Source organism: Macaca fascicularis, chromosome 11 (genome assembly GCF_037993035.2).
Source record: "Macaca fascicularis isolate 582-1 chromosome 11, T2T-MFA8v1.1".
NCBI classification, from domain to species: domain Eukaryota; kingdom Metazoa; phylum Chordata; class Mammalia; order Primates; family Cercopithecidae; genus Macaca; species Macaca fascicularis.
In genome coordinates this window covers 110,652,770-110,665,567 of record NC_088385.1, presented here as the reverse complement: position 1 = coordinate 110,665,567, position 12,798 = coordinate 110,652,770, and the positions used below count along the sequence as shown (strand labels likewise).

General features: G+C 45.5%; 1 protein-coding gene across 12 annotated transcripts in view; it reads right to left on the bottom strand.

Annotated features, from left to right (window-relative positions):
* Positions 1-12,798, bottom strand: part of STAB2 (stabilin 2) — a 175,529-nt gene that overhangs the window by 25,630 nt on the left and 137,101 nt on the right. For 7 of the 12 annotated variants that reach the window (XR_012420541.1, XR_012420539.1, XR_012420540.1 and 4 more), the window contains exons 51-57: positions 11,422-11,598; positions 9,704-9,793; positions 7,495-7,641; positions 5,844-5,900; positions 4,583-4,709; positions 2,786-2,935; positions 92-196 (exon numbers count right to left, since the gene is read on the bottom strand). Coding sequence is in view for 3 of the 12 variants with exons in the window: in XM_065524724.2 (XP_065380796.1) it covers positions 92-196; positions 2,786-2,935; positions 4,583-4,709; positions 5,844-5,900; positions 7,495-7,641; positions 9,704-9,793; positions 11,422-11,598 (853 nt within the window). In the remaining 9 variants the exon portion in view is untranslated. Of the gene's footprint in view, positions 1-91; positions 197-2,785; positions 2,936-4,544; positions 4,710-5,843; positions 5,901-6,057; positions 6,149-7,494; positions 7,642-9,703; positions 9,794-11,421; positions 11,599-12,798 lie in introns of all 12 variants that reach the window. The other 5 variants (XR_012420542.1, XR_010579551.2, XR_012420545.1 and 2 more) reach the window with 4 other exon arrangements.

Sequence of the window (12,798 nt, the reverse complement as noted above, 5' to 3'; positions counted from 1 at the left end):
TGTCACTCAGACTCCCAACCTCACTTGTATGCTCTTGGCAGTGTCCACTGCAGCCCTGGGCTGCCAGCAGCTGACCACTCCCATGACAGACCTGCCTGAGTGTCACACGAGGGGCCTGTCCACCCCGTTTCACAGAGGCACTGTCCGGAGCCCGTGATGCCATCATCGCACTGTCCATGGTCCGAGCAGCCACAGGCTGTAAACAAATTAGGATATGATCAGTCATCAGGGGTTGAGACCCAGTCCACCAGCTCCATGACCCCTTGTTGGCTGTGCATTTTCAGTTGTGGGAGGAACCATGCTTGTGTCATAGCCATTCATTCATTCATTGAAACATCTAAAAAATAACTTATTCAGGGACTATCACAGGCCAGGCACTGCTAAGCCATAAGATTACAGGGAAAAACATAATAGAGAAGGTCCCTGTTCTCATGGGGCTTACAGTCTTAGAGTACCCAGCTCTTGAACATGGAATTATAAATGAGATGAATGTTATAATTACAGTAGTGTGTCATGGGATATGCAATGAACATTTAGGGAGATCATCTCATCTGGGGCTTCCTGATGGAGAAATCTATTTAAAAGTAAAATTCTGGCTGGGTGTGGTGACTGATGCCTGTAATCCCAGCACTTTGGGAGACTGAGGTGGGAGGATTGCTTCAGGCCAGAAGTTCAAGACCAGCCTGGGCAACGTGGCGCAACCCTGTAACTACAAAAAAACAATCACAAATTAGCCGGGTGTCGTGGTACATGCTTTTAGTCCCAGCTACTCGGGAGACTGAGATGGGAGGACTGCTTGAGCCCAAGATGTTGAGGCTACAGTAAGCTGTGATCACACCATTGTAAACCAGCCTGGGTAACAGAGTGAGACTCTGTCTTAAAAAAATAAAATAAAATTGTGGCCAGGTGCAGTGGATCATGCTTGTGATTCCAGCTTTGGGAGGCTGAAGCAGAAGGATTGATTGAGGCCAGAAGTTTGAGACCAGCCTGGAGAATATAGGGAGACCCAATCTCTACAAAAAATTAAAAAAATAAAAAATTAGTTGGGTATGGTGGCACGTGCCTGTAGGCCTAACTACTCAGAAGGCTGAGGTGGGAGGACTGCTTAAGCCCAGGAGATTGAAGCTGCAGTGAGCCATTATCCCACCACTGTATTTCAGCCTGGGTGATAGAGTGAGATTTTATCTCAAAAAGAAAAATAACATTAAAACATATATACTGATTCACCATTTCTCACTAACCCCAGCACTACCAAGCTAGCACAAGTCACCATTAGCGCTGGCCTAGATTGTTGCATCGTTTTCCCCAAGAGGTCCTGCTTCTGTGCCTGTTCTCCTACAGATACCCTGCCCAGAGCCATCCTTTCTAATCTCTTCACAACACCCCTCTGTTCCCAACACTTCGCTGGCCTCCTGTCACACACAGAGCTAAAGACCTTTCATTGGCCAAGAAGAGCTGGTCTCTGGTGACCTTCAGATTGCATTCTCTTCCTCTCTTCCTCCTCTGTGCCCGCTCTACTCAGCCATCCTGGTCTTCCCGCTGTTCCGTGCACACCAAGCTGGCTCCTGCCCCAGGGCCTTTGCACTTGCTCATCTCACCTTGAGGAAAGCTGTTCCTCTGGTCTGCACTGTCTACTAGCTACACGTAGCCATTTAAATTTAATTAAACATTTGGTTCCTCAGCCACACGTTTTGCGTGCTTGATAGCTACATGTAGCTAGTGGCTAACATACCGGCCTGTGGAGTCATGGAGTCTTTCCCGCACTGCTGAAAGTTTGAGCGGCCTGCTCTTCATACCTCATGCCTGGCCCCCTTGTGTCTGTTAGGTCTCTACTCAAATATTCCCTACGTGAGGTGTCTTCTAAAACAACATCTCCTTTCATCCTTCACCTTTCTACCTGCTTCTTTGCTTTTATATCCTTTATAATGATTTTTTAGAAGAATTTGTTTCTGTAAGCCTTTGGAGAGCTGGAATTTTGTCCCTGTCAGTCCCTAAACCACAAATCCCTAGACATTAGAAATATTCGGCCGGGTGAGGTGGCTCATACCTGTAGTCCCAGCACTGCTGGGAGGCTGAGGCAGGTGGATCACCTGAGGTCGGGAGTTTGAGACCAGCCTGACCAACATGGAGAAACCCATCTCTACTAAAAATACAAAATTAGCCAGGAGTGGTGGCACATGCCTGTAATCCCAGCTACTCAGGAAGCTGAGGCAGGAGAATCACTTGAATCCGGGAGGCAGAGGTTGTGATGAGCCGAGATTGTGCCATTGCACTCCAGCCTGGGCAACAAGAGCGAAACTGTCTCCAAAAAAAAAAAAAGAAAAAAATTGCTGGCTCTTGAGTAAATCACTTAAGCTCTTTGTACCTTGGTTTCTTCATCTGCTAACTGCGGATAATAACAGTAACTATCTCAAAGGGTGGTTAAGTGGATTGAATTGTAAAACATATGTGGCTGGCACATAGTAGGCACTTAATCAATGTCAGCATTCAATATTAGTAAGGACTCAGTAAATCCACATTGGTTGAATGATTGAATGAACATTATTCAGCCACATCGTGCCTTGGTGGCTGCTGGGGACAAGTTTCACTTCTAGAGGTGAAGCTTTTTCAGTGGAAACTGGGAATACATCCAAGGAGGAAATAAGCACATAAGGCAGGCAGATGGGAGGGGTGTGGCTGGGAGAAAGGACAAGAAGGATGCCTCCAGGTCAGGCAGATGGCATGGACAAGGACAGGGAACACAGTTAAAAAACAAGCTCTAGCACAGGGAAGCGGCGCCACATACGCAGACAATTAGGCCCGAATCTCCCCGGCCAGCACATCTCACACGCCGTCCCGTTGAAGCCGGTGTTGCATTTACACATTCCGGTGCCGGTGTACTGATCAAGGCAGACACCCCGGTTATTACACGGGGCATCTGGTCCTCCAGGGCAGGCTGGAAGAGATGAAACAGCGGTGACTCAACAGTCTCCCAAAGCCAGAGCAGCTCAGCGCCTTTGTAAATGTGCTGCGGCATCTGACCTCTGTTAGCCCGGAGGGAACGTGGCCCTCAGTGTCAGTGGATATTTAGGGCAAGTCACTGGCCTATGGGACATGAACTTCATGGTATCTGATATGATTCTGTCTTGACAGGGTGATACACTGAACCGTGCACTGTATTTGGGGGGGTTGTGCATTGGATTTGAGGATATCCATGCTGAGTAATGAACTTGCTCTGAGCTTTTGTTTTCTTAGCTCTAAATGATGATGATAATAATGATATAGTGTCTGCTTGACCTATACCACATTGTTATTGTGAAGATCAAATGAGGCATTATAACTGAGAACAGTTTGAAAAGATAAAGCCCTGAACGAATATTAGAATGATACTGATTTTCATGGATGGTCCACACTTTAGTGATGGAGGGTGGAGCTGGGTGGTCACGGGGGCTTTCAACCCAGAGTATTCTTAATGAGATTATGATGAATGGAGTATGCATGCTAGTAAAAATCATGGCTGCCAGAGACAGACCAGCGGGACCTTGGGTTTACTTCTTATCCTCTCTCTGCCTCTGTTTTCTCATTTACAAAATGGGGACAACAGGCCAGGCACGGCGGCTCACGCCTGTAATCCCAGCACTTTGGGAGGCCGAGGTGGATGGATTGCTGGAGCTCAGGAGTTCGAGAGCAGCCTGGGCAACATGGTGAAACCCCAGCTCTGCAAAAAATACAAAAAAATTAGCTGAGTCTGGTGGCATGTGCCTGTAGTCCCAGCTACTTGAGAGGCTGAGGTGGGAGGATCACTTGAGCCCAGAAGGTTGAGACTGTAGTGAGCTATGGTCCTGCCACTATACTCCAGCTTCGGTAACAGAGTGAGACCCTTTCTCAAAAAAAGTCAGCGGGGAGGGGAAGACAACAACAGAACCTACTCCCTAGGGGTTGTTGCCCAGATTAGATGTTTTGATATGTATGGGGAAAAAACATTCAATAAAACTCAATAAATGTGCCTACTTAGAACAACATGTGGCAGACAAGTGCTTTTGAGGCATTTGTGATGCTGCAACTGTTGATGTATTGTTGGCTAGAAGTTAACACAGGGGTTCCAGGATGGGCCCAAATATGCTTTGGCAAGGAGCCCTTTCCTGATGAGGTAACAGAGGGAGCCAACGCTATACATCCTCTACAAGGGACAGGGGTGGTTTCAGGAAATTATGGCCCATACGTACTGTCTCAGTACATCACCTGCCAAGGGAGAATCATATCAAATGCATTTAAACATGCTTATCAATATCATGGATATCATGTTGTACAGCATCAAAAATGAGATATAGTGTCTTTAGCACCATCAGAAATGTCTACGCTCTAATATCAAAGAAAAAAGCAGACACACAATTACAATATATGCACAGTAGGATCTCAACTTGATAAAAAAAATATGCCAAAGTAGAAGGAATGATACACAAGTCTTCAGAGTTTTGGGGCCTGGGAATCATCATTGGCAGTGTTTCCCCCATCTCCCTATAATTTTGGTACGTTCAAAGACTGGACAATGGGCAGTCTATTACCACTTTTAGAGTCGCGAGGCGGGAAGAGGCACCCTCACCCTGACAGTCTCGCCCGAAGTAGCCCTTGCAGCACCTGGGGATCTGTATCACCAGGCTGCACCACTCCCGGCAGCCTTCCAGGTTCCTCTTGAAGGGCAGGTTGTAGAGACACTTCTGCTTCTCACCCTAAGGGAAGAGAGTGGACCATCCCTTCACTTACCACTGCAGGGACTGGGGCTCTAAGTCTGTGCCCTCGTGGAGGATCCTAGGTACTGCCCAAATAAAAAATGGGACTTCCAATGTGAGCCAACTTTTTTCGAAGGCAGTGTTTTTCCTACGGGAGTCAACCGGCCAACGGCAGAAACATGCGGATGGGGGAGGAAGTAGATCTAGGGTCCGTGGGAAGATTTCTCCCCAGTCTCAAGGGGAAGAACTTTCAGACCCGTAGAGTGCTCTGCAAGTGGCATGGTTGCCTGGGGAGGGAGTGGGAAGGAGGTAGCTTCCTGTCATGGAAGGGGTGTGGGGCAAGGCTCCCAAATTGTAGGCAGGGAGGGTATGAGTTAGATTTTGTTTTGTAGAGATATTTTTGTTATAGGTTTTACTAGTAGACTAGGAAGAGCTTGACTTTGGAATAAGTAATACAAAACAGCACTTAATGAGCACTTACTATGTGCCAGGCACTTAAGTATACCCACATTTTTAAAATTTACTTTTCCTAATAGCTGCACAGAGTCCATTATTAGCTCCATTTTACAGAGGCAAACCTGACAGGTCATAGGATTTGGCAAAGATTATGGAATTTGACCCCATACCTGTGGACTCTAAATTTCATTGACTTAACCATTACTCTCCATTGCTCTCTGGACTTTCATCTTATCTTTGCTCCTTACTAGCTCTGTGGCCTTGGACTGATTGCTTACCCTCTCTGAGACCCATTTTTCTCATAAGTAAAGTGTAGATAACAATAGCTTCCTTTGAGTATTATAAAGAGGGACAGAGTAATGAGTATATAAAGGCCCAGTACACAGCCTGGGACATGGACAGCAGCCAACAAAATGCAGCTATTTTTATAATCATAATTATCTTCTAAGTCCTTCTAGGTCTACCATCCGATGACTTTTCTAGACAGTTCCTAGAACGTGGGTTGACAGGTGGCCTGGGCTGAGAATATCTATCTTACTCCACTGGTTTTGTTGTTGAAAGAATGACATAAATTACATTTATGCAACATAAGTGCATGCGTGTACGCGCGCACACACACACACACACAATGAAACAGACTTATGGCTCTCCAAACATTATCACTGCATTCTTAATTACCTTTGGTTTACTCCACCTTGGGCAGCTGGGAGTATTGACACAGCTCCCACACGACCCCTAGTATGCAAGAAAAGAAACACTTGAAAATCAAAAATATCAGAAAACACAAGGAAATGTTCCTAATTAATACCTGGATGGATTAAGGGCTTAATTTTGATTAAGACTCTGGCTATGATCAGGAATATGGAAACAGGCCAGGCATGGCGGCCGACACCTGTAATCCTAGCACTTTGGGAGACCAAGGCAGGAGGATCGCTTGAGGCGAGGAGTTTGAGACCAGCCTAGGCAACAAAGCAAGACTCCGTCTGTAAAAAAAAAAAAAAATATTAGCCAGGCATGGTGGCACATGAACCTGTAGTCCCAGTGACTTTGGAGGCTGAGTTGAGGGGATCACTGGAGCCCAAGAGTTCAAGGCTGCAGTGAGCTGTGATTGCGCCACTGAACTCCAGCCTGGATGACAGAGCAAGACCCTATCTGAAAACAACAACAAAGAATATCAAAACAAACACACTAACTTTGCCACGGATAATTCTGAAGATCTGTCTTGGGCATTAGCTCTGTGGTTTTGTTCTCTGAAGGGAAAATCTGTTATACAGAGCTGGACCTGGGCAGTGTCTTACAGGCATATGCTATTAGCAGTGGGACATATGGGTGCAAGTGTTAGTTCCATTTTAAGTTAAATGGGATACTTTTGGCCAATCACTAATACTATTTGAGCCTTAGTTTTATAATAAATAGGGATAATAATTCTTGCTGCTATTTGATCTTCAGAGGATTGATGAGGAAAAATGATGAACTGAAAAATATGTGTGGAATATAACTTGGAAATTAAGAAGACCCCTATGGTAGAAAGGACAACTGGTTTCATCTCCTACTTCGACTGACTGGGATCCAAAAAAATTTGGGATAATTACTGAAATTCCTAGGGGATGCCAGGTACAGATACCAACTGGTGACAAACTTTGCCATGTAACGTCACTTTACCTCTTTGAGAGTCAGTTTCTAAATCTACACAATAGGGTGGATGACAACTATTCCTATTATTGGATTATTGTAGGGGTAAGCTAAGTATTGAACACAATGGCTGGCTCCAGGGGAGTACTCAGTAAAGGTGCTGGATGGATGAATGAGTGAATGTAAAAATGCCTCACACAGTGCAGGGCTTGGGATAGAAGTTCAATCAATGTTGTCAAATGAATGAATCAATGGGTAAGTGAAGAGAGGTGTGGGTGGCATATCATATTAGACTGACTATATGAAATTGCCCTTTTCATAGGTTCCAGACTGTCAAATATGGCAATTTCATATGGTGTAATCTGGCAGACTTTCAACAAATGTTTGTTGAATGAATGAGTGACTTAATAAATGGATGCGTTTGAAAATGAATGGTAGTTGGCACATGGTTGGTATCCAAGAACTGTTTTCTCAGTGATAAGGGAATGAATGGGTGGGTGAGTGGGTGGAGGGATAAACAAGAATATTCCAGGCTGTGTGGGGCGAAGCAGATGCCTGTTGCCAGATGCCAGGTCTTCTGGGTCCTGGTCTTGCTGAGGACAGGCCCTACATGGTTTTATAACAGGGTCCACACTGGATCACGAGGACCATCTTTGGCTTAAGGTTCTCTTACTACACTGCTGTTTTTAGGACTGACCAAGGCATGGAAAGCAGTAAAGGTGTCACAGCGGCCCCCTAGGGTGGGATCAATCAGCAGACAGTCAATGCCGTAGGCCACGCCCAGGTCAAACAAGAGCTCCCGCTGCACAATTCTGCAGGTTTGGCCATTCAGAAAGAGGTCACCCTGAGAAAGAAAGAAAAAAAAAAAAAAAAAAAAAGAAAGAGAAAGAGAGAGAGAAATAGTCAATCTCTTTAATGTATCTCTTCTTTCCCAGACATGCAACATGGCCAGTAACTGCAAGACTCAGGAAGAACTTAATAAAACCCCATTTATCAAATACCCAGCATGTATTATGTGCCAGATACTGTTCTAAGTCCTTTACCTGTGCGAATTCTTTTAATTCTTACAACAATCCAAGGTGGTTGTGTTGGATGTAGCTACTATTATTAGTACCCGTTTACAGACGAGGGAACTAAGGCAGTGAACTAAGGCAGTGAGAGGTTAAATGACTTGCCCAGTGAATGGTGGTGCAGGCATTTGCACCCAGGCAGTCAGCCTCAGAGCCTGCCCCCTTGATCCCTCTGCCTCACTTCCTCTACCAAAGGCGAAACGTCAGCAGTGGGTGATAGGGTGGAGCAAGGATGGCCTTGCTGTGGTTAGGGATGAACTTCACTGATGTGCCTTCTTTGTGTGTAGTAACCGACTCTCCTGATTTAGTGCCAGCACCTAGCAAAGTGCCTGGTTCAGCTTTCTTTCCAGGGTGTAAAAGTGATAGCCTTGAACTTTGTAATGATCATTTCTTTTTTCACATGTACCAGGCATAATCATCTGGGTTTTGGAGACATTATTTCATTTAATGCTGGCAACAATCTCAGGGCCTTTCCTGAGGTCACCCAGCTAGTAAGTTGATGGATACATTATTCTTCCAATACACAAAACGCTTTAAGAAAGCTTTTGAGAGGAAAACAAGGTAACTCCCAGCATCTATGGATGGGATGGAGATAGTGTGACTCTGTGGAAGGAACACCAGAAAACTGTGGTTAAAGCCTTGCATATTCACTCATGTACTATGTGACCGCAGGCAAGTCACTGAACCTCTCTGTGGTTCACTGTTTTTTTCACCAGGTGAATAGAGTACATGATTTCTAATATAGCATTGTTATACAGATCAGACTAAATAATACATTGCAGAGTGCTCTGAAAGCTGCATCAACACACAGAACAAGCAGAAGGCATTCTTACTATCCGTCTCTGATAGTTGTCTATTTTGGTCTAGGGAGACAGGACAAATCTCAAGCGTGTACACTGGGATAATGTTCCAAAAGTTGGAATGAAAAGATGTTAATACTCTTCAAATTCAGTTATAAATTCAATGCAATTCTAATTCAAACACCAAAGGATACTGGTCATAAGATGTACACAGAATGTTGTATGGAAGTTGTTGGAATCCTCCTTGAAGGGAATTAACTCAGTTGGGAGATGCATCCCTTTTGCCCTTCCTCCTTTCCACTGCCTGAAAAGTGGACATGGCGCCTGGAGCTCCAGCAACCATGCTGGACCTTAGAGGCTGGAACCATGTGTGCTGCAGAGCAGAAAGACAGAAGGCACTTCTCTACTGAGCCATCATACTAACTCTGGATTGGCTACCTCCAGATTTCTTTTATAAAAGCGAATAAATCCTTACACATTTAAGTCACTGGATTTTGGCTTTTCCATGATATGCAGTTGGAATAATCCCATTAGACCCATTCATCATATGGAATTACAGGAAGGCAGAATTGTTCGGGAACTAACCAGGGGAAGTAAAAACTGCAAACCTCTCAGTTGGCTGATCTAGGTAGGCATAGCCCAGAGCTGGCTCTGACTGCCAAGAAAGAGTTCGAGGTGAGGTCACAGTGGTGGGGCTGGGAAGGAAGAGAAAGGAATGACTGTATATTTTCCTGTTTCAGGAAAGTATCTCACATTGGAAAATAAATGCTCTACACAAAAAACAAAATCAGCTTCCAGTGTAAAAGGCTTCCTGCCACCTGCTAAGAGGGCTTGGGTTGGCCAGGATTTATCAGGTTTTTCACATCCACTTACGCACTCTCAGGAAAAATACCTCTGAAGGTAGTGAGAAAAAAAATGAGCTTGTTATGAATGGAGGGGGAAAAAATGAACATCTCCTTGAAGGGGCAGTGGTTGGGGAATAGCTTGCTGTGAATGTGTGAACCCCTCCCTGACCACCCTTCATGATGATACTCACAATGTCACTGCCAGCTCCACACTTCACACTCAGCTCTGAACCTTGCAGGGTCTTCCAGGCAGTGGATGTGGGAAGATCCACAGCTAAAACCTGTGTGGGCAATGGTGTCACGTGACTGCCCCAAATTTGGGTTGAAGAAGGGACTGCCCGAAGGAGCTTTACCAAAAAACCAAATTCAGATGCAGATTTTCCCACAAGTTATAATAACTTTAGCATTACAATGACCGCAGGTATAACCAATGGGAAGAATAATTGGGGGCTCTCTGGGAGGTTGGAAACTCCTTCTGGAGGGAAAGAGTTGACCAGCTGGACTGGTTTCAATCACCCTTCCATCCCCCATCTATGCTTGGGAGTCTCTGAAGATGCAGTCTTAGTGTATGAAGCAAATGAAAGAATGAGTGGATGAGGCTGGGAAATGACATAGGATGCAGTTATGGGCGGCACTGTGCCCCTCAAAGAGTTATGTTGAAGTCCTGATGCCCAATTCCTCAGAATATGATCTTATTTGGAAATGAGGTCATTGCAGATGTAATTAGTTAGGATGAGGTAATCCTGGAGTAGAGTGGACTCTTAATCTAATATGAATGGTGTTCTTATAAGAAGCAAGAGGCAAATGCTACGTGAGGGCACAGAAACACACAGGGAGACAGTCCTGTGTTGGCAGAAACAGATTGGAGGGATTCACTACAAGCCCAGGAGCACCAAGGATTTCCAGAAACCACCAGAGGCAGAGAGAGAAGCATGGAGCAAATTCTCCCTTAGAACCTCCAGAAGGAACAACCTTGCCAGCTCTTCATCTCCGACATCTTGCCTCCAGAACTGTTTACTATAAGGAACACATTTCTGCGGTTTAAGCTGCCCAGCTTGTGGTAATGTGTGACGGCAGCCTTGGGAAACTAATCTAGATGCTGTGGATGAACTGAAGTTGGGGCATTTGGCATTCTTGGACTGGGCAGACTTGGTCCTGGAGAGAAACATGAGTCCTGGATGAGGACTCAGGATGGCTGCCATGTTCCTATATGATTGTGCTTGCTCCTGTATGATCATGTTTGCTCCTAAATGATCTTGCTTGTTCCTATAAGACTGTGCATATGCTCCCATATGATCATGCTGCTCTCATATGATCGTGCTTGCTCCTACGTGATCGTGCATGCTCCTATATGATCATGCTTGCTCCTATGTGATCGTGCTTGTTCCTATATCATGCTTATTCCTATATCACGTATGTTCCTATGTGATCATGCATGTTCCTATATAATCATGCTAGTTTCTATATGATCGTGCTTCTCTAATACAGTTAATTAGTTCAGGGCTGGATCAATCAGACATTTGCCTAGAAATTTTGGAACTGGATGAGAAAGAGTCCATCTGGAAAAACTCGAGAACTGTTGTCAGCAGCCATTTTGCCAGGAGAACTAGGAATGCAGAAAGGCTGATCCGCAGTAGAGAGAGGAATGATGCTCTTGGGTATTGGTTAAAGTAAATAATAATAATAATAATAATGGCAAGCCCATGGAACAGAACCAAATGTGGTATACTGCAGGAGCCAATCAACCACGGCCAGTCGGAGGACACAGTGGGGCAGGGGATGCTGTGGCTTCCTGCACACAGTGGAGACGGGGACGCACTCTCAGTTCCTAGGCCACAATGCCTCAGTGCTGAATTTTATCACCACCCGGGGACATTCTTGCACTTATATCCGCATGTAAACTAAATACCTTGGCATCTCGTATCACATGAAACTTCAAATACTCCTTCAGCTTGTCCTTGTTGTCTTGGTTGAACAGGAAGTCCTGTTGTTCAGCAGGTAGGGCTTGGAGGGCTCGGTCAGTGGGCCAGAAGAGAGTGACTGGGGTGTGGATGGGATCAGTGATGACACTCAGCAAACCTGAGTCCTGAAACACAGGGGTTCAGCCCTTTGCTGGCATGAGCAAGGTCCAGACATGTGGGCAGGGGATCTGTCTCTGAGGATTCTCCTCCATGCTCCGGCCCACAGCTTACTGGGACTCTGGATGGTTCAAAGGTGATGCAGCTAGAGAAACTAGAGGCCCATCACACCCCGGCCATTCTGACCTACAAATTTTTTTCTTATTTTTGAGACAGGGTCTCACTCTGTTGTCCCAACTGGAGTGCAGTAGCACAATCACAGCTCAATGCAGCTTCAACCTCGGGGGTTCAAGTGATCCTCCCACCTCAGCCTCCTGAGTAGCTGGGATTACTGGCATGCACCACCACACTCTGTAAATTTTTGTATTTTTGTAGAGATGGGGTTTTGCCATGTTGCCCAGGCCAGTCTCGAACTCCTGGGTTCAAGCAATCCTCCTGCCTTGGCTGCCCAAAGTACTAGGATTACAGGCATGAGCCAACTGTGCCCATCCTGACCTATATTTTCTTGGAAAGCAAATCAGAAAGTCAAATTCTGGAGTCCCCAGGGACTGCTCAGGGTTGAGGAGCAGGGAAGAGGGAGCCTCAGAAAGATGCTTGGCCTGCTCCTCCCTATTCTTCTCTGTAATCTGTTGTTCATACTAGAAGTTTCTATTCAATTCATGGGAACAATCTCTGAAGTCAGTAAGATATGGTTTTTTTTGTTTTTGTTTTTGTTTTCGTTTTTTTTGAGACGGAGTCTCACTCTGTCACCCCGGCTGGAGTGCAGTGGTGTGATCTTGGCTCACTGCAACCTCTGTTTCCTGGGTTCAAGCAATTCTCCTGCCTCACCCTCCTAAGTAGCTGGGACTACAGGTGAATGCCATCATGCCCAGCTAATTTTTGTATTTTTAGTAGAGACGGAGTTTCACCATGTTGGCCAGGCTGATCTTGAACTCCTGACCTCAAGTGATCCATCTGCTTTGGCCTCCCAAAGTGCTGAAATTATAGGCGTGAGCCACCATGCCTGCCAGAAAGATATGGTTTTAATTTCTACCTGTCTCACAGGCATAGAGTTCCCAACTTTCCAATGCAACTTCCCCATCTTTATAATGGAGTTGATAATTCCAGATGTGAAGCACCTAGTACACTGCTGCCACATCTCAATTTCTTTCCCTCTCCCCAGCCTCAAATCCTCAATTTCTAACTCAGCCAATGTACATTACGTAGCT